At 43.4% G+C, this 20,201-nt stretch overlaps 1 protein-coding gene across 34 annotated transcripts in view; it reads left to right on the forward strand.

Annotated features, from left to right (window-relative positions):
• The window catches only part of ANK3 (ankyrin 3), a 1,678,649-nt gene that overhangs the window by 1,237,452 nt on the left and 420,996 nt on the right, over nt 1–20,201 (forward strand). For all 34 annotated transcript variants that reach the window (XM_069240922.1, XM_069240928.1, XM_069240923.1 and 31 more), the window contains one exon: nt 11,755–11,853. In XM_069240922.1, the coding sequence (XP_069097023.1) occupies nt 11,755–11,853 (99 nt within the window). The remainder of the gene's footprint in view (nt 1–11,754; nt 11,854–20,201) is intronic.

The raw sequence follows: 20,201 nt of genomic DNA on the forward strand, positions 1-20,201 counted from the left end.
CTCCAGAGACTCCAGGTGCTGGCAGAGAGAAGTCTTTGCTGTCCCTGAGACTTCAAACAACTGGAGGGAAGCTCTAAATCAAGCCTTTGGAGAGTTATTCTCAAGATGGAAGGCACACAAAGTCCAGTCTTTGCCCTCTTACTCTGCCAGAAGCAGCAACTGCAGGATAGCTCCACAAAGCACAGTCACAGGCAGGGCAGCTCTTCTTCCTCTGCTCTTTGGCTCTTCTCCAGGCAGAGGTTCCTCTTGTTTCCAGAAGTGTTTCTAAAGTCTGTGGTTTTGGGTGCCCTTCTTATACCCAATTTCTCCTTTGAAGTAGGCCTACTTCAAAGTCAACTCTCTTTTGAATGTGAAATCCTGCCTTGCCCAGGCCAGGCCCCAGACACTCACCAGGGTGTTGGAGACTGCATTGTGTGAGGGCAGGCACAGCCTTTTTAGATGTGAGTGACCACTCCTCCCTCCTAGCACAGATGTCTCATCAAGAAATGCAGACTACACCCCAGCTCCCTTTGTGCCACTGTCTAGTGTGAGGTACAACCAGCCCAACTGTCAAATTGACCCACACAGGTAATCCGCAAACAGGCAGAGTCACAGAAATGGTATAAGCCAGTGGTTCCTAACCTGTGGGCCGGGGACCCCTGGGGGTCCGCGAAGCCTCGTCAGGGGGTCCGCGGCAGCTTAAAAAATGTAATAATATTAGGTCCCAGCTATCAGTATTGACTCAGTGGGGGTCCCCCGGTTCCAATAATGATTCAGTGGGGTCCCTGGGCTCCAGTATTGATAAAATGGGGGTCCACAGAAGTGAAAAGGTTTGGAACCACTGGTATAAGCAAAGAAATGCTCACTTTCTAAAAGTGGCATTTTCAAACACGCAATCTTAAAATCAACTTTACTAAAAGATGTATTCTTAAATTGTGAGCTCAGAGACCCCAAACTCCACATGTCCATCCGCTTCCAAAGGGAATCTACACTTTAATCAGATATAAAGGTAGCCCCCATATTAACCTATGAGAGGGACAGGCCTTGCAACAGTGAAAAACAAATTTAGCAGTATTTCACTGTCAGGACATATAAACCGTACACTGCACCCTTCCCTTGGGGCTACCTAGGGCCTACCTTAGGGGTGTTTGACATGTAAGAAAAGGGAAGGTTTTGGCCTGGCAAGTGGGTACACTTGCCAAGTCGAATTTACAGTTAAAACTGCACACACAGGCACTGCAGTGGCAGGTCTGAGACATGATTACAGAGCTACTTATGTGGGTGGCACAACCAGTGCTGCAGGCCCACTAGTAGCATTTGATTTACAGGCCCTGGGCACCTCTAGTGCACTGTACTAGGGACTTACTAATAAATCATATATGCCAATCATGGAGAAGCCAATTACATATAGATTTTGTAAAGGAGCACTTGCACTTTAGCACTAGTTAGCAGTGGTAAAGTGCCCAGAGTAACAAAAACAGCAAAATCAGAATCCAGCACACATCAACAACCTGGGAAACGGAGGCAAAAAGTTAAGCGGGACCACGCCAAGGATAAAAAGTCTAACATATATATATATATATATCACCACAACGTTAAAAAAAACTATGCTGCACAATATTTCCTCTTGCCTATGTTGCAGAAAAAAGGCACAAACTGTTGGTTTTACTAGTGGTTGTTCCCTTTCTTCCCAAGCGTTCCTGTGTTATTGGAAATGTTTTGTGGACCTTCCTGATCCTAAGAATCCTTTCAAACTACAGATATTTTGTTCTTCACAGACACTATTGGTGTTCTCTGCGCTGAAACAGCTCTTCATTGGTCTCCCCACCCTGTACCCTTTAGTTGGTAGCCCCTCAAACCTCTTCTGCTCAGACCAAATATGTGGCAGCATTTTCTGTTTTGGCGTGCAATGTATAATGTGCGATATGTGGACTCACTGGTAATGTCTACAGGCTTCCTCTTCTAAATTAGGTCAAAGGAGTGTTAACAAAAACAGTGGTTCACATGTGGTACTTTCAGTATCTGTGAAAGCAGCCTAAACGTATGTCAAGAACAGTTCATTTATGAATTACATTTTAATCATAATGAACAATGCTTTAGGAGATTATGTCATGGATAAACCTCCATATTAAGATTTCTTGAAAAAGGCAATTATTCCTCATGAATCAATGAGGCACCGCGCTTAGGGGCTGGCGTGTCGAATGAAAAGTGTGCATTCATGATCCATGAAGAAACAGGAGTGAACAACGGTTCTAAAAATGAGAAACATAATTACTAATCCCGCAAGCAATTTATCATTTCTGAGATGACCCACTAGTCATTCCTCATCAGTCGCTCCCGTTCCCCGAGTTCTCCAACCCCCTCAAAGTTACCGATTCCTTTGCCATTGGTAATTCAAGGAAGAGTACTTACTGCGCAGGTTACTGGGCACCCTAAAATAAAGCCCTTTAGCCTATTTTATTTTATTTAAAAAAGACCTCTGAGTACTGCCATTTCTCCCATCGTCATCTTCAGTTTAAACACATGTTGGTAGCAACTCAAAATGGGCACAACATGTTCCCTTTGGAGATATTTTGGTTAGAGGAAAATAGGTTTTCATTATGTATGCGACAGTAATGCATTAAGAGGTTTCTGCGGGGCTGTCAGTGATATGTTTTTTCAAACATGCTTCAGCGGCGGGATGAATTTTAGTGTCTCTGGGGAGGGCTTCTGAGACCTCAAGAGCAACTCTGAATTCCAGCTTTTCTAAAGAAAGCATCATTTGCAGCCAACTTTCAAAGCTAAAGCGCAGGGCGCCTGTTTAATCTGCTTCTCTCGTACAATATTATTCGTATTCTCTGTCTTCTTTTTAAAACTCTCAGCACTTTCACTAAGGCACACGTCTTCGTTGTGGAAACAAAGGTGTCAATGTAAAACAGGCTGCGAATAGCCCCCGGCACCTTTCATATGTGCAGCCCTTCACTTGCCTGATCTGGGGTTACATAAACCTTTATTCAGAATATGGGTCACAGACAGGTCACAATGGGTTTCAAACCCCGTGTGATCCTTCGACGATACTCTGGTTAGATATGGTGCTCAGAAATTCAAGTAAGTGTTTTTGTTTGGCATCGTTAGTGTAGTATTGCACTGAAAGGATATCTGAAATCAGGCTATTTAAAACGCCTCATCGATGTGTGTTGTCCTTGACACACAACAGTAACTGGATGCCTCTCCGCAGTTCTAATTTGGAAGACGAGCATTTCACTGGCCCCGCTGAAAAGCCTTTCATCCCAGACTACAAAAAGAGTAGGGGTCATTTGGGTAGTGAGAAAGGCCCTCCTCAACCGGCAAGAAGCAGTTTAGCCTGTAATTTGTGGAGAATGAGTGGTTGGGATTATATGTCATTCAGTTCTTGGATAGCTTAATTGTTATATATGAATTCTGTACACAGTGCACAGAGTCTGCACTTAGTGTGAAACTGCTGAATACAATGTGTGTAATTTATGCATGCATAAGCAAAACATTTTCTCAATTAGATGTACAGCTGTACCACTTATGTTACTACTAGTACTGTTTATAATATCGTGATCACCATTGCAACCAAAAAGGTTGGAATCTCATTTTTTTCAAAGAACAGTGCCCCATGCAGCCTTTGTATCATTTCAGAAATAAATATATTTCCCGTGCATCACCCTGTCCTGTATTTTTGTAGTTAAGTAACAGTTGTGAGGAATGGCATTCAGGGGGTTATTACAACTTTGGAGGAGGTGTTAATCCGTCCCAAAAGTGACGGTAAAGTGACGGATATACCACCAGCCGTATTACGAGTTCCATAGGATATAATGGACTCGTAATACGGCTGGTGGTATATCCGTCACTTTACCATCACTTTTGGGACGGATTAACACCTCCTACAAAGTTGTAATAACCCCCTCAGTGCTTAATTTGTGCATGTTGTTTCTGGTGCGGAGCACCGGCACTTATTTCTGAGGGGGAGCACTTACTTTTCTGCCTCGAACATTTATTGCGAGCAAAAGACACATATGGGACAGAGGGAGGAAGGGAAAAACGAAAAAGCGTCACAATGGGAGAAAGCAGAACGCTTCAGGGGTGAGGTGAAGGGGCAGGGAGTGGCTGTAAAAGGATTGAAGAGGCCTGAGATGACTCTAGGATTACGCTGCCTCAGTATTAAATTTAATTTCAGCAGGCGCGTATTTAAGAGGAGGGCTTTGGGCACCGGCACGTTTTTATCTACAAATTAAGCACTGGTGACATTACCTCTGCAGTGTGCACGGAAAGAGTACAGTATGGTCTTTGCTGAAGGTGCCATGGGCTGCCAAGGCGAGTCTACCTTGTTTCTCTCAAATGAAAAGCGCGCACGGATGTCTACAGTTTAATTATATATTTTTTTATGCGAACACCTACGGAAACAATTGCCTTTACCTGTGTTAAGTAAGTTATGACGTACACATGTGTGTGGATCAGACGAGGGATGGTGCACAGAATTGTTTGTTTGTGAGGTTAGGGGTGAAAAGCAGTAGGAATGGACCTGTTATCAAATGCACCGGGATTAAGAGTGGGCTCCACAGCGCCAGTGGTGGGAAGCTAGACTTCTGAGTAACCTGGGCAATAAAGGATCTGATGGAGTCAGAGGGCTGCTCAGTAAACGGAGCCGGAAACTCAGGGGCTACCTAAAGGAAGCTAAAGATCAGGTAGGGCCAGGAAGAAATAGGAGGGTGCATGGCAAGAAGGGCTTGTGGACCTGTCTTTAATCTGCGGGGAAAAGTGACTCTCCCATGATCACTCGAGTGTCTTACACGCTTTTAAAGTATCCCCCCCACCCTCAGCTTTGTCATCACTATTAGCGGGGGCTATGATGGCGCAGACTTTCAAATCGACATTTCTGAGGGCCATTATGTATATATTTTTTCATTACTTATTACAGCATCTTTTTCTCACTGACTTCACCACACAAGAGCCCATTGCTGCTCGCACCTTTTATTCAGAGATGAAACGTCTTCATAAGGGGCTTTGAAGGAAACAAACAAGATATACTTTTGTTTTTCACTGGACATTACCATGCAAGTTTTTTCCCTAATTTTATCATTTGACATAGTATTACAGTGGTTTAGTAACCTAAAAAAAAAAAAAAAGAATATCTCAAAGCACATAAAATGTGATGCAGAAATAATCCATTTCCTTTGGAGATGCACCTCTGCGAACGTAGGCGTTTACTTCTAGACAGTATGGAGCAGGCGGATGTACTCAAGTACGATGAAGTTAGGTACTGAAAGCAGTAGTACCGACTGGGCCAAATAACATAATACCTCGAAAGTCGACAGTTTCAGCCTCGTTACGATTGTGATGACGCTGCTTTGTGCCATTACATTGAAGCTTTGGTTAGGCAGAATGTAAGAGGTGAATTACAGTAATATTTCCAGCTCACATGTTCACTCTTTTTATTGTCAGTGGTCTATTTTCACTTCATTTGTGAGTATGATTGGGCTCAAAGGATGGCAGACTTTCAGGCTACACAGGCAGCAGCAGGAGTCTCACACCATTTATCTGTCATTACTAGTATAGATCTCAAGGGAGGCTGGGGACACCCACCAGGAACTATTGAGATAATGCCTGTGAGAAAAGTTGAAATGGGCAAAGTTGTCTTGGTGTGTGAGTGAATGATAGAGTATTAGATGGTGTGTCTAAGAAAGGTTGTGTTGTGCCTTGGTTACCAAAGGGCTTTCTGAGGGTTGGAGTGTCTAAGAGTTGCATCTTTCAGGGTATATGGTAGGTTGTCTCACCACACTATGGGGGTTATTACAACTTTGGAGGAGGTGTTAATCCGTCCCAAAAGTGACGGTAAAGTGACGGATATACCACCAGCCGTATTACGAGTCCATTATATCCTATGGAACTCGTAATACGGCTGGTGGTATATCTGTCACTTTACCGTCACTTTTGGGACGGATTAACACCTCCTCCAAAGTTGTAATAACCCCCTATATCTGGTAAGAGAGGGCTTTGGTGTGCCTTTGTAAGTGTGTGTGGCGGTTTGTTGGGGTTCTTTTTTAAAGTGGAGTAAAAGCTTGTTCTTTGTACAGGGAAGTGTCTGGTGGGTGGAGGATTCCATGCATTAAAGGTCCTTTTCATGAAATCATGTTCCTACATGATGAGATGCACTTGATAGAACAGATGCCAGTAACTGTTTACAATTGAGAGGTTGTCTGCCTGTGTCAGAGTTACATGGTGTGGTTGTCTTCACAAGACAGAAAGTAAACTAGAAAAATTGGTTTACCCTGTCAGTCACTTTCTTTGGGCTTGAGCTTGCACTTGTATAAGCCACTTTGTTTCAGGGGGGTCCAAAAAGGGAGGAGGACAGTGCACAGCAAGTATTAAATGCAGCAATTTGGATCAAAAGTGCAATGCTCTAAAAGAAGATGAATGTAACACATTTCCTTTATACTTTTTAGTCAGTTAATGCTGCTTTCTGATTTTGATTGTATCCAAGCTAACCAAAGTTTTACAAAAGTTTTTCTAGGCTTGTATTATACATAGGGCGCACTGTCCCCATTTGCGCTACGATGCTCCTTTTAAAAGAAGCTCCTGGTGTAGACCAGCCTAGTGTCTCTTTTATCATTAGAACCCGGAGGCCACCAGAAAGCCCTCAACCCAACACCTGCCAGACGCAGACCGACAAGACTTATTTGTTGGAAGGAATTTATTTTAAATTGAAGATTTAAAAACACATGCAGTTAATATTTCTCTTAAAAACAATACAGTGCATCAAATAACTTCACACCATTTCAATAAGAATCTCTCAGTCAGTTTAGTCATAAATCAATGTGACAGGATCCCTTCCTGTCCTGAACCTCCTTTGGACCACACAGGTGAACCGTACCTCATCTGCATCCCTGAGGTGGGCGGTTCCCCAGACTTCACCGTCCCTTGACCTCATGCTCTGGGTTCCGCCCCCTCCCCAAGCACCAATCCGCCATGGGGGTGTAACAGTGCGGCTAGGAGCAGGAGCCCCATGCCCACCCCAGCGATCTGGGCTCCCTACCCCTCAAGCTGGTGTGTACATCCGCAGGTTGGTTCAGGACTTCAGGATCCTACCTCTGGTGTTATCCAGGGGACACTGCCTTGGGGACCCCTCTGTTGGTTGTGGTGACTTTGGTATCTCCTCTCCTGCCACAAGGGCGTCTAGGGGCCCAAAGGTCCTTCGCCCTACCCACCCCCAAACAAGCTGAGAGAGAAGGACCAAATGTCCTCTATGAAACGGTCCGTTCCTGCGTCAGATAAATGCACCCTATCTTTATGAAACATGTCTGGCCCTTTTAGCAGTTTGTGTGGGATGTTCCATAAGTGGCCTGGACCAGGACACAGTCATGATAGTTCCGCATTAAGTAGACAAACAGACACATTCATGGTCCTTGATTTAATGTTTGGACCCCAGTTGCGACGAGGTACCATGTGTAACCATTCAATGGCAGCGTTTGTTAATTTTGGGGATAATCAGATGATTTCCGTCCCATTGTTCTCCCCATATGATGCGTAGTTCCCACTGTCTTATTCCCCCACTGTCTTATTCCCCATCCCCTAATTTGGCCAAGACCAATTTCAATAATTGGGACAATTCAAGGTCTTTGCCTTTTCTCTTTCCAACCTTACTGTGATTGCAAGCCATGATCCTTGATGCACACTCAAACTGTTACAAGATTGAATTACTTATGCACAAAACACCCTTATATCTTTAAATACGCAACAAATGTAAACAACACAGTGCTACTATTTTCCCCTCCTCACAATTTTACACCCAAATGCGCAAACAATAAGTAAAAACATGTTACTACTTTTTCTCCCCGCACAATTTCCCACTTACCCCAGATCCTGATGAGCGTTCCTGGCCCAGACCGGGCCGACATCGCACAAATGAAAATGCTGGCGGGCCACCCAGCCTGGTCAGGAAGGCACAGACAATAATTTGTATATGGCGGGGGATTTAAAATACGTAGAAAGGGCCTTCCAGCCACAAAGAGGGGCAGGAGGCTACCAAACTATGCTCGGTTTGCTATGCCACAGTGGCTCAGGCTCTTGAGAAGTTGCGCGACCTGGGCCGGGGGGCCCTTCCGGCCAAGACTGACATTGAAAGGCCTACTCAAAGGGGGCTTAATTTGGTGAAAAAACGGGCCTTGGCAGCGAGCACCCTGTGAGAAGGGAGAAAAAATGTGCACCACAGCACTGCCGGCCCCGATGCATTGCCTAGGAAATGGGCCCGCACATTGCTGCAAAAGGGATCAGGCAAAGGAGTCACGGGTCCGGGCAGCGTGTGTGCTGCACAAAGGGGGAAAACAAATGGATGCAGGGCAAAAGAGCACGGCCCTTGCCTCCCTAGCCTCGGAACAGTTTCCGCTCGTAAGGATCACCCAGCTCCAAGCAGAGCGACTTCCCTGCAGGGTGCAGAAGCTTAAAACGAGCTGCCGACGAGAGATCCTGGCCGGGTGCAGAAGCTGATTGAACGCAGTGCTGACGTCGTTCCAGGTGCACCGACGTCGCATCAGGAAAGGCTGAGGCCCCCCCATCCGATGCGTGCTGGAGGCCGGACCCGGAAGTGACGTGGCCTGCGTGACTCCCTCAGAGGCACTTCTGCCCTCACACCCTGCGAGGTGAAAGGGTGGAAGTGGCAAGGCCAGCCTGACGCACGACTAGTGCGCAGGGTTCAGGTCACGGTGGCCCTGTGATCTAGGGGGCCGTGCCCGCCCATTTTGGGGGGCGCTCTACCAAAATGTGCTGTCACTAGGTCAGATGCAAAAATGTGCCTGGCATAAGTGCAACACATTCAATGAAATACGGAATGGCTGCTTACAAGCCACTCTGTGTTTCACAGTGTAGGCGCACCTGCCTGCATTTTAAAAAGGGGGCAAAAAACCTCCATCTGCCAGATTCCATTTAGTGACTGCTCCTACCTGCAGCGGCATGTGTGGGGTGGTCCGTAGAACCCCCTTATTTACCATCCAGAGGGCTGGCTTCAGGGAATGCACTTTCAGTGACCTATTTACTTCTGCTCCTGTATCCCTAATAGAGTGAAGGCACAGAGGCAAGCCCACTCTTTCAATTACACGGAACCACGCCCTACTGTTAATACGAGGGAACATCCTCTCAGGATAGCACTGGCACTTCATGTGCACCATCGCTATCTGTGTTACAGAAGGAGTCGCACAAGCGTGTGCAGCCCCGTCCCTAATGCCATAGTGTCCCGGGATGCACAAAGTGGGTGCACACACCTGTTATGCCCTGAATCACTATGCATTATACGACTCTTGTTTGTTTACATGCTTTCAATAAAAGGGGATAAGAAAGAAATGAGTCGTTATTTAGGGTGATACATGATGACATTGTTCATTAGCACATAAGTGATACTGGAGGTTGAGGCTGTTAATGAGGTCAGCAAGATCAGGAACAAAGACAGATAAGCTGCGTATTAAGGGTGGTATATTTTAGGAAACTGTGTACACGACATTGTGTTGAGTAACAAAGAAAGTTACTACTGCTTGCAGAGTGAAGCACGAGTTGTAAGTACCTGAAGACAGGCATGTCAGAAGATATTGTGCAGTCTGGGTCCACAATTTGAAGCAGGGACCTTCGTAGGACAAGGAACTATCGAAAAATGCTCGAAAAATGTCCTATAGGAAAAGAGAAAACGCAACAGATGCAATATATTGTGTTGTCTAGTGAGTTCGCTATGTTAGCTGTCTCATCATTAATAATAGTGCAGCTTTTCTTTAGAAGCTATAAATAAATACTTCGGCATGGAGCACTGAAAAAGTGAGAGTGAGGGGAAAGTTGCCCATCTGAACCAACCTCCGCTTGTGACAGGCTTGGTTGGCCACATTCTACAGCACACCATAACCACCCAAAATATGGTCAACAGTTGTGAAAGCTAAACCTAAATCTGTTACCACACGCAGGAAGAAGAATCGGTAATTAGACCATTCATCTTATTAATTGAAAGTTCTTTGGTTTCTAGGGCAAGTCATGGCCTTCTAGCATGTCTATTATGATACGTGTATGTGTGTGTGAGAGGTTATGTTTATATGGTGCAACAGAACGTCCATCATACTGCTCCCTGGACTGCAGGAATGGCAGTGACCTTCTTGTTCTTTTCCACAGTCATAGCAGGGCTTGAAGACGTAGGAGGCTGCCACACCTGCCGCAGCCTATTGCTGCATTAAAAAGCTTCACAGTTGAGGGCCTTGTGACTTTACTCTGGATCCATTGCTTCTTGCAAACCTTGGCAGTCCCTAGCATCGTTTACAAACTTCAACTGGGCAGAGCTGTGGCATTCGACTGATTTTCACTCACATCATGTGGCCACACCCGACCACGCTTCTCTCCTTTCACTGGCTGCCAGTGAAGCGAGCGCATTGGCGCAAGGCATTCTCAGTTGTGTGTGGAGCTGTCTGTGTAATTAGACCTAGTCAATACCGAGGAAGGATCTTCAGACAAGGAGCTTTTACTCATTCAATTACTTACTATCGCTGCTATTCAGAATATGCATTCTGTGAAAGAATATTCATTGTACAAGGGGATATACACTGGAGCATCCTCTCGCCACATCTGGCCAGTGTGGCCTTTCTGTCCACATGTTACGGCATCTCTGGCTTTTCTGATAAAACACGGCATCTGTACAGCACTGTATGGAATGTAGTAAGAGTTCTTAAAATAAATCATCATTATTACTAGGAATAATGATGGTGTGCAACATTACAACAACAATAGTCAATAATAATAATAATGTGCATAAACTGAAATCTACAAGAAATCTGGCGAGGAGCCCTGGTTCATTGGGCTCCAGCTTAGCCTCTAGGCAGTTGCTGTTCTGCGGTGCTCCCTTTGTCTCATCGTTTTCCTCTAATATTTGTGTTTGAATTTAGTCACAGTGTGAAGAAAGTTCTCCTGGATTTGTAGATAAAGTTTAGGCTTGTATTCTGGGCAGAATTGGGTGCTGTTATTGGGTACCAAGATAATTATTGAATAATGTATTTAATTTCGCTATAACAGATAATGCATCTAAGATTATCGACGTCTGAAGGATGGAATGCTGAGTTAGCTTACTAGAATTAAAAATTGTGCCTGCACAAAAAATCTGCAGAGCGAACTTCGATTCAATGAATTATCCTAGGGATGAGGGCTTTTGCTTGGAGAATTATGATAGAGGATTATTATGTTCGATAATTATGTTAGAAATGAAGGGGAAAATGGTAACAATATTGCAAGATAAAAGGTAAGATGGAGGGGTATGAGAAAAAGTTAAACAGGTGGCTCGGAAATGTATTTATGGATTTAATTGAACAAATGTACATCAGTTAGAGAGCAAATATTCTGCTTATCACTGGTTTAGGGGAATAAGTGAGGGATGTGTCAAGGACTTTTTAATATTGCCTTGCACACGTATCGGCTCCCCAACATTGACTTGCACTATGTCATCACATTAGTAGATCTGAAGTTACGATGCAGTTCATATTGTGGAGTCGATATATGTACAAGTGGATATTAACGCCCTCAATATTGTGTTTTTCAACCATTTTCAAGTTAATTGAGTCGTTTTTCTCTGGCTATGTGACGATTCGCAGATCTGTACATTTGATTAAGAAAGGTATTACACCGAAGCCATGTTACAAGACATATTCATACTTTCACAGTGCTTCAGCTAATCTGGATACTACCATCTTCACGGTGATTCTAAATGTTTGCTTTTGATTTCGACAGTAATTTGGGTATTTTATGTTTTTCTCGTAGGATGGGCTAACGCCGCTGCACTGCGGTGCTCGAAGTGGCCATGAGCAGGTTGTGGAAATGCTCCTTGACCGGTCGGCCCCCCTTCTTTCCAAAACAAAGGTACCGCGCTTGTTGGCGGGGTCGGATTGGGGCAGAACATAGGCCCGGGCACCAAATTAAAAGTGCCGACAATTAGAAAATCAGGGATGTTTTAAACTTGTGAAGACAAGCTGTATATGTTTTTCAATGTATGGAAGACCGCGTGCATCTGTTCTTGTTGCAGGCAATGAGTTTGGTCATATTAGAGAAATTAACCGTAAAAACCGACCCACCAAACCATAAACAGGCCCTCAAACAGCTCACACAGCGGTGTCTGAGGCCAACCCTTCTGCCACTGCTCGAGCGCCGTACAGGCTCTGACTGCTTGTGTCATGCATCCGGAATACTGTTCATGAGACGCAAGCCTGCTTCTGGGGATGAGTTTGACACTTGTCACTGGATAATGGCATGTTGGCTATTGTGGAAGGTTGTGACTTATCATGTATGTCACTATCTGTTCAACAAACAATGTAATATAGCGTGCTTAAAAATAAGACGCTTACCAAAGATGAAACATTGCATGTAATCATGTTTTAAATAATCAAGAAAAAAACTGTTTATGAGCTACAAGCGAAATGTTTTCGGCTATATATTACTGAATAAAAATGAATGTACTAAATGGGGCATTTGCAAAAATAAAAAAAGGGGAGAAAACAAATATGTGTTTTTTTCCGGTAACCCTAAATGTTTAGCGGAGCCAGAGCGGGGTTAGGTTACCATCCGGCAAGGTGTACACCGGAAGTACCCTGAAAAAAATGTAAAATGTGGTTCGCTTGCCAGACGTGTAGGTGGCAAAACGACTCTACCTAGGGCGCTAAATAAAAACTTGCTTCGATTTTTTTTGTTTCCAATGCGAGCCCTCTGACGCCTTAGGCTGTCTGTGTCCAAGGGCCTAGCTAGCGTGCTGAAGGTTCCTTTTATGGCGCCGCGAGCGGGGGCGCTGATAACTAGAGCTTTTGACTCAGTCAGATGATTAGAAAGCTTTCTCTTTTGCATGCTAACAAAAGGTAATTGAGAAAGTTGCATAGAGTGCCCCAGGTTGCCGAGCTTCCACCAAGACCCCTTTAATCTGTTTTCTTTTAGAAGGGAAAGGAATCATTTGTTATTTGTAGCATAATGACGCATTACAACATGCCACATTTCCTGTAACATTAACCTCTAACTGTGAATTTAATGTCTTCAAGGGCGTATGATTTATTGAGGAGGGCTCGCGCTTAACTGACACGTCATAGATAATTCAAAATGTTCTGTTTCTAAATGTGTGATCTACAGAAGGCTGAGACTTTGTTTTTAAACTGTGTTTTTCACTAAGCATTTTAAAATATTGTGTTTTTCCCACTTGCTTTATTTCGAAAGGTTTTTATCCAATTGCATTATCAATTGCACCACGGTTGTTACACAGATGCGCAACCTGTTATTTAAATTAAATGTGTTTCCTTCTTTATATAAGGGTGTGTCTCTGCCAGCAACAGGAAACAACTCTAGCTAGCCTAAAGTCCCTAAAATCGTATGTGCTCCCCCCTTTCCCCTCAGCGCCTTGAGACCCTCACGGGTGAGTAGTGTGCTTTACAAATACTCTGATTGATTGATTGAAGACAGTTTGTCTTTCCCTTCTGTCACTGTCATCTGATGTGCCCACCACATAACAGGGACCCCAGTCTTATGGCTAGTAACTACATCATAGCAATTTTTGGGTGTTGGATCATGGACTCTGTCATAATCTGTCATGCTTGTGGTGCATTCTGTGCACACCTCCATTATGGAATGTTGGTGAGTGACTGGCGGTTGCTTGGCAGTGAGAGAGAGTGGACTGAGCAGACAGGATGCTGCTCCTGATGGGGTACTTTACTATGTAACCTACAACTTCTTCAACAAACCTACAAACTTAATTACAACACTCTCCTCTTGTTACATGCCATGATGTGCAAATTTAACTCAGACCGTCTTTCTCTGGTCTGGGCAAGCTTGTTTTCATTTTAGTTGTTCCTATTGTTTGTGCATGTCTTGTTCTGAATAAAATAAATATAGCAGGAGTTAGGGTTAACGAGTGTGATAAACATGTTAAAAGCAAATCATCTGGAAAGTACCATATTAACCCACGTTCACCCAATCACCACTTTGCCAGTCATTTTCAGTTTTTTATTTATATTTTAGGCTAATATACTTTTGTATGACCATATGCTTCCAAATAAATTGGTTAGGAAGGATAAAATAACACAAGTGACATAAATCTCCAGTTGACAAAAAAAGTTTTTTCATTATAGGTCGGTGGACCATATGAATTTAAGGGGATGGGGGCGTGAAGGAAAATGTAGATTTTCCTAGTTCTTTGACGGATAGTCTTAATTTTATTAAAGACACGGAGGCGAGTATTATGCGTTTCTTTTCTTACTTTATTAAATAACAGCAGTCAAGAAACTACAGTTCCCATAAGGCCAGAAGAAAAAGGGCCAATGGGAATCAAAAAGTGTACAACAATAACAACCAATGAACATATACATAGGTATTATGACATCACTTGACTGCGAACAGCCCTCTTTTCTTGCGAGAGGTTAGTCAGAGTTAAACAATGGAAATATTGCGAAAATAATAAGAATAGCCAGAACGGTGGCCAAAAGTTCAGAGCAAAAGTTCAATACTCCGGCAAATGGAGAACGGTCGCTGCGAGAAGGATCCATGCCTCGAAGAACACTAGCGGGAGAAAGCGAAGATAGTAAGCTGGAGCTCCAGGACGCAGTTGAAGTCTTATGAAGATGGTGGTACCGCCTGTGTTGAGGCTAGAAAATGGGGGGGAAAAAATAACAAAGTTACATCCAAGTGGCGGGATAATACTCGCCTCCATGTCTTTAATAAAATTAAGACTTTCCGTCAAAGAACTAGGAAAATCTACATTTTATGGCAAGATCGGAGGCTCCTATTATGCGAGTTCAAAGCATATTAATTACATTCAATGAAACATTCTCAACAGGTTTACAATAAAAAACTCTAAAAACATTATCGTTAGACCAATCTGCAGATTTAAGAATATCCTCAAGGCGGGACCCTGCCCAAAATGCTTTAGAAGCCATCGCACCCCTAGAGGAATGAGCCCCAAACATGGAAGTATCGATGCCAGCTAAGGACATAATCTATTTGACCCAACGTGCTAAGGTAGCTGCAGATACAGGATTGAAAGGTCTTCTGAAAGAAATCAAAAGTTGAGAAGCGGAGGAAGTCCTTAAATCTGCAGTGTTTTGTTCATAAACTTTTAAACATTGTGCGACACATAGTTTGGGATGATCTGGAAAATAGGGATAAAAAACAGAAGTTAAATTAGTCTTGGTACGATGAGTCACTGTGAACAAAACACCAGAATGTGTAAACTGCTGATTAGAAATATCTAAGGCTCTAACATCAGAAATACGTTTGATAGAAACAAGACATAAAAGCATAGTTAACTTAGCGGATAACATTTTTAGTGTAAGCATAGTATTATCAGGCCATGACAATAAAAAGTTTAAAGCAATATTAACATCCCATAACTGTCTGTATTTTGGCATTGGAGGATTAGAACATTTTACTCCCTTCAATAAGCGACAAACAAGTGGATGTTCACCAACTGGCTTTCCATTGACATATAAGTGATTAGAGGAAATCGCTGACCTATATAGGTTAATAGTACAGAAAGCTTTGCCTTTACTGGCTTCAGCCGCCAAAAAATTTGCAATGAAAATTACATCTGCAGAAGAGGGATCGATATGTCTTCCCAAACACCAGCTATGCCATAAGGACCATGCAGATTTGTATGCCTTCTTGATGCCTGGAGCCCAAGATTGTGATAAATATTGGGAAGCCTCTGTCGAAATGAAAGGGACAGATTGGGTATGCCCAAGATCTTCCATGCAGCAAGGGTCAGCAGGTTGTCCAAGATAAAGGAATGAGGACGATGCATGGGGTCTGATAAAAGATTTGGGAAGGAAGGAAGGAGGTAAGGAATATCTATAGCCAGTTCCAACAGAGTTGGGAACCAAATTTGAGACTACCAAAAGGGAGTTATGAGAAATACTGTGGCCTGCTGGCGCCTGATCTGAGCTAGAACCCTGCTGATCATGAGAAAAGGAGGGAAAGCGTAGTTTACAAAACCTGACCAATCCTGAAAGAAAGCGTAGGCTGCTAATGCTAATGGATCCGGACGCCAGCTGTAGAATAAGGGAAGTTGAGTATTGAGACAGGAGGCAAAGAGGTCGATTCGAAAAGGACCCCACATATTCTGAATGCGTTCAAAAATATTTGGATGGAGTTTCCAGTCGCTGGCATCTCAGAGGTAACGTGAGTGCCAATCTGCGATGGAATTCAGAGATCCTGGAAGATATTCTGCATGAACCGAAAGATGGTTTGAAAGGCAAAATTCCAAAAGCTCTTGGCTAATTCCGCCAGAGGTTTGGATTTTGTGCCTCCGAGGTGATTTATATATCTTACCGCCGAAATATTGTCCATTCTGAGTAGAATAGCGCAACGTACCCTGTTCTTTGACAGGCTTCTGATTGCAAAGGAGCCGGCAAGCATCTCTAAACAATTTATATGCAATCTGGACTCCTCTAAAGACCTAGAACCTCCAGTCGAGATTGGTCCACAACGGGCCCCCCAACCTGAGAGGCTTGCATCTGATTCTAACACAAGATCTGGGGCTGATGGAAAGATAGTTCTTCCATTCCATGCGTCTAAATGGTCTATCCACCATTGAAGTTCTGTGCGAGAATCGTGATCTAAAGGAATAGTGTCTGAATACGAAAGGCCTTTCCTGAGGTGACGAATCTTTAATCTCTGAAGAGCCCTGTAATGGAGAGGACCTGGGAAGATCGCTTGAATGGAGGAAGAGAGAAGACCCACGATACGGGCCAGAGATCTTAGAGAAATAAGTGAATTTCGTAGGACCTGTACAATTTCTGACTTGATTGATTTGATCTTCGAGGAAGGAAGAAGAAGAATCGCTGAAACAGAATTTATTTGAAAACCTAAGAATTCTATAACCTGAGTGGAGGTGAGAAGAGACTTTTCGTTATTGACGATAAATCCTAGATCCGATAGCAGGGAACACGTGAGAGTTAGATGGGACGAAAGCAACTGAGGAGATTGGTTCAATAAGAGGATATCGTCTAGATATATGATGAGTCTCACACCTTGAGCTCTGAGAAAAGCCACTACAGGTTTCATGAGTTTGGTGAAGCACCAAGGGATGGAAGAGAGACCGAAGGGTAGATAGGTAAAGTGATAGAGATGGTTTAACCATTGGAACTGAAGAAACTTCCTGGATTCTGGATGGATTGGAACAACCAGATATGCATCTTGAAAGTCTTGACGCACCATCCAATCGTTTTGAAGAAGAATATCTCTGAGATGGAGGATGGTTTCCATTTTGAAGTGTTGGTAAACTACGAAATGATTGAAGTGTTTGAGGTTTATAACAGGACGCATCTTCTTGTTTTTCTTTTGAACAAGAAAGATGGAGCTGATAAACCCTGTTGGATCTGGAGTGGTAAGAGAGATGTCCTCTTTCTGGATAAGGGACTGAACTTCTGATGTAATAAGATCTGACATTTCTGCAGAGAAGTGAGGAATTAGAGGAGGACGAGGTTGAATCGGGGTAGAATAAAGATCGATGATGTGACCTTGTACAGTATTGAGAATCCAAGGATCTGAAGTAATTTCCAACCATTTTGGGAGAAAATGGCGAAGACGCCCACCTATAGGGACATGACCACAAGAAAGGCTTACCTGTTTGGAAGGAGGCTCTGGTACCCCTGTAACCTCTGGAGCGGAACCCCCTGATTCTCTGGGGGTAAAATTGCAGTCTGTAATCTTGGTAAGAGGAACCATTGTAGACTCTGGAACCTTGGTTATGGTAGGTGCGGCCAGCAAAGTGGTTCCTCCCTCTGCCGGCCCTGCCAAAAACACGCTGGCTAAACATTTTCTTTAACGATTGTTGGGCTTTGTCCAATGATGTGAAGGTTGCTACATATTTTCCTAGATCCTTGATAAAGGATTCTCCAAACAGCAAACCTTCAGTATGAACATTCGGTTGCACTGTAGCCAAGTTAACCAACTTGGGGTCAAGTTTCAATAGAAGGCTCTTTCTGCACTCATGAGTTAAAGCCGCATTAGCATTCCCTAAGAGACGGACAGAACGCTGTACCCACAGAGTAAGTTCCTCTGGGTCTATTAAAGAACCATCCAATCTGGTCGCCTCAGCAATATCGAAAATACGGGAAAGGGGACCAAGAATATCTAAAAGTTTATCTTGGCAGCCTGACCACGCCTTGTCCACTCCCTTGCGAGGGTCTTTGCCAAGTATTGTAAAAAAGGTGAGCAAGGGTTGATCAATGGAGGGAGTTAGGGAGGACTTATGGGGAAGGGAAGGACGAGGGCATTCAGATTTTAGTTTTGCTCTGGTCTGCTTTTCCAAGGGACAATATATTTTAGCTGAAATATACTCGGCTACATAATCTGCCGGTGCCCACTCCGTGGAATTAGGATGGAGAATTAAGGAAGGGTCAAACATGGGTAAACCCTCAGGTTCTAATAAGAGACGGGATTTGGAATTGTCAACAGATAATTTAGATTTTTTTGGGGAGGGGGAGGAGAGAGGGAAACGTTGTCATCTTTGTCAGAAACGACGGAATCTGAGTCCGCATCCGGCATGTCATCGTCCGTATCCTGAACAGCAGAAATTACCAAGGGGGGTATAATATTATTTGATTTCCGTTTATGTTTTAATGATGACTGGGAATTAACCATATTTTTATACTCCTTGGAAGGAGCCTTTTGAGGAACTGCGTCCTCCGCCACATGTGAGGATCCCTCACCAACCTTTTGCGCCAATTTTTTAGGTTTATTATGAGTAGAAGGGGATAGGCGCTGACTGCATTCCCCCGCAGCCTGGGCCGATAGAGTCTTGGATATTAAATTTGTAAATGAAGACTCAAGGTTCTTGGAAAGTCTGTTTATAGATGAGGCAACAGCCTGTTGTACTGAGGATTTGATAAAGGAATTTAATTCTTGTCTAATATCATTAACATCCTCCGAATTACCCTGCCTGGAAGGAGAACTATCCCTTTCCATAGTGAAATGAGCAAACAAGGGGTTAAAAAAGGAAAGGAAAACAAAACCCCCCTGTGGGCGTGCCTTAAGAAATATCTTTCCTACAGGAGAGGTACCGGAGGAGTGGCCAGGGCAGAAGGAAGGAGGGTCCAGAAAAAAAAAAATATATATATATATATATATATATAAGCAAATATTAAAAACACGTATAGAGCAATGAAGTAAGGTACTTAACTTGACTGCGAGAAGCAAGAAAAGAGGGCTGTTCGCAGTCAAGTGATGTCATAATACCTATGTATATGTTCATTGGTTGTTATTGTTGTAAACTTTTTGATTCCCATTGGCCCTTTTTCTTCTGGCCTTATGGGAACTGTAGTTTCTTGACTGCTGCTATTTAATAAAGTAAGAAAAGAAACGCATAATAGGAGCGTCCGGTCTTGCCATAAAATGAAGCCCAGGTTGCTTCATTCTCCAGCTTTTGTAAGAATGGTGGTGTGATATTTGAAGGGAGGTGGCCTTGGACAGTGGTCTTAGAATGGATAAGAAATGGGATGCCATAGCCCAAGTTGTGTGACTCTCTTGCAGACATTCAAGGAGTTGTGGGGCAGATGATTAGGGGTTCAGGAAAGGATGATGGAGTCTGATGGGAAGGGGTAAGGAAAATTCTTTCAAGGGATCTTGGATGTCGAAGACTACTATGAGCACGTGATCAACTGTCCAGTGCTTTATGTTGATGTCCGTAGAGTTACCAGGTTCTTGTAAAATGTTTTCTGTGCTGTCTTGGCCTAAAAATGGATTGTCATGGAATTAGTTGTTCTCTCTCCTCACTCTTTCACCAAAAGCAATATAGATTTGTGATATGATCGGCAGAGCTTTAAGAACGGGATCATTGATTTTATCCCTGTAACACCTGGCTACTCGCTGCAGATATTTTGAGAAAACTAACCTAGTTCAGGCAGTATACTACCTTTAATCTTAAAAAGTACCATCACCTGTTCAAGTGTACTGCGGATCAGTAGAGAGAACAGATACTACTTCGTTGTTTTTGTGGAATGTATGATTGCTCTCCATAGCCAAGGTTTGGATTTGTTATTTTTCTTGCGATACTCGGAAACATGATAAACCTGGAGATATTTATTTAGTGTAGTCATCCACGCCAGTGTAGAATCTTAGGGCCAACGTTATATTTTAAAGATACTTAACTTGGTTGTTTGATAATTTCAGCGATGCTTACAATCTTATTAGAATGACCTGCAAGCATTTATCAGTCCCACGCTCATGGATACTCTCAT

The sequence above is a fragment of the Pleurodeles waltl genome, chromosome 6, assembly GCF_031143425.1.
Source record: "Pleurodeles waltl isolate 20211129_DDA chromosome 6, aPleWal1.hap1.20221129, whole genome shotgun sequence".
Lineage (NCBI taxonomy): Eukaryota > Metazoa > Chordata > Amphibia > Caudata > Salamandridae > Pleurodeles > Pleurodeles waltl.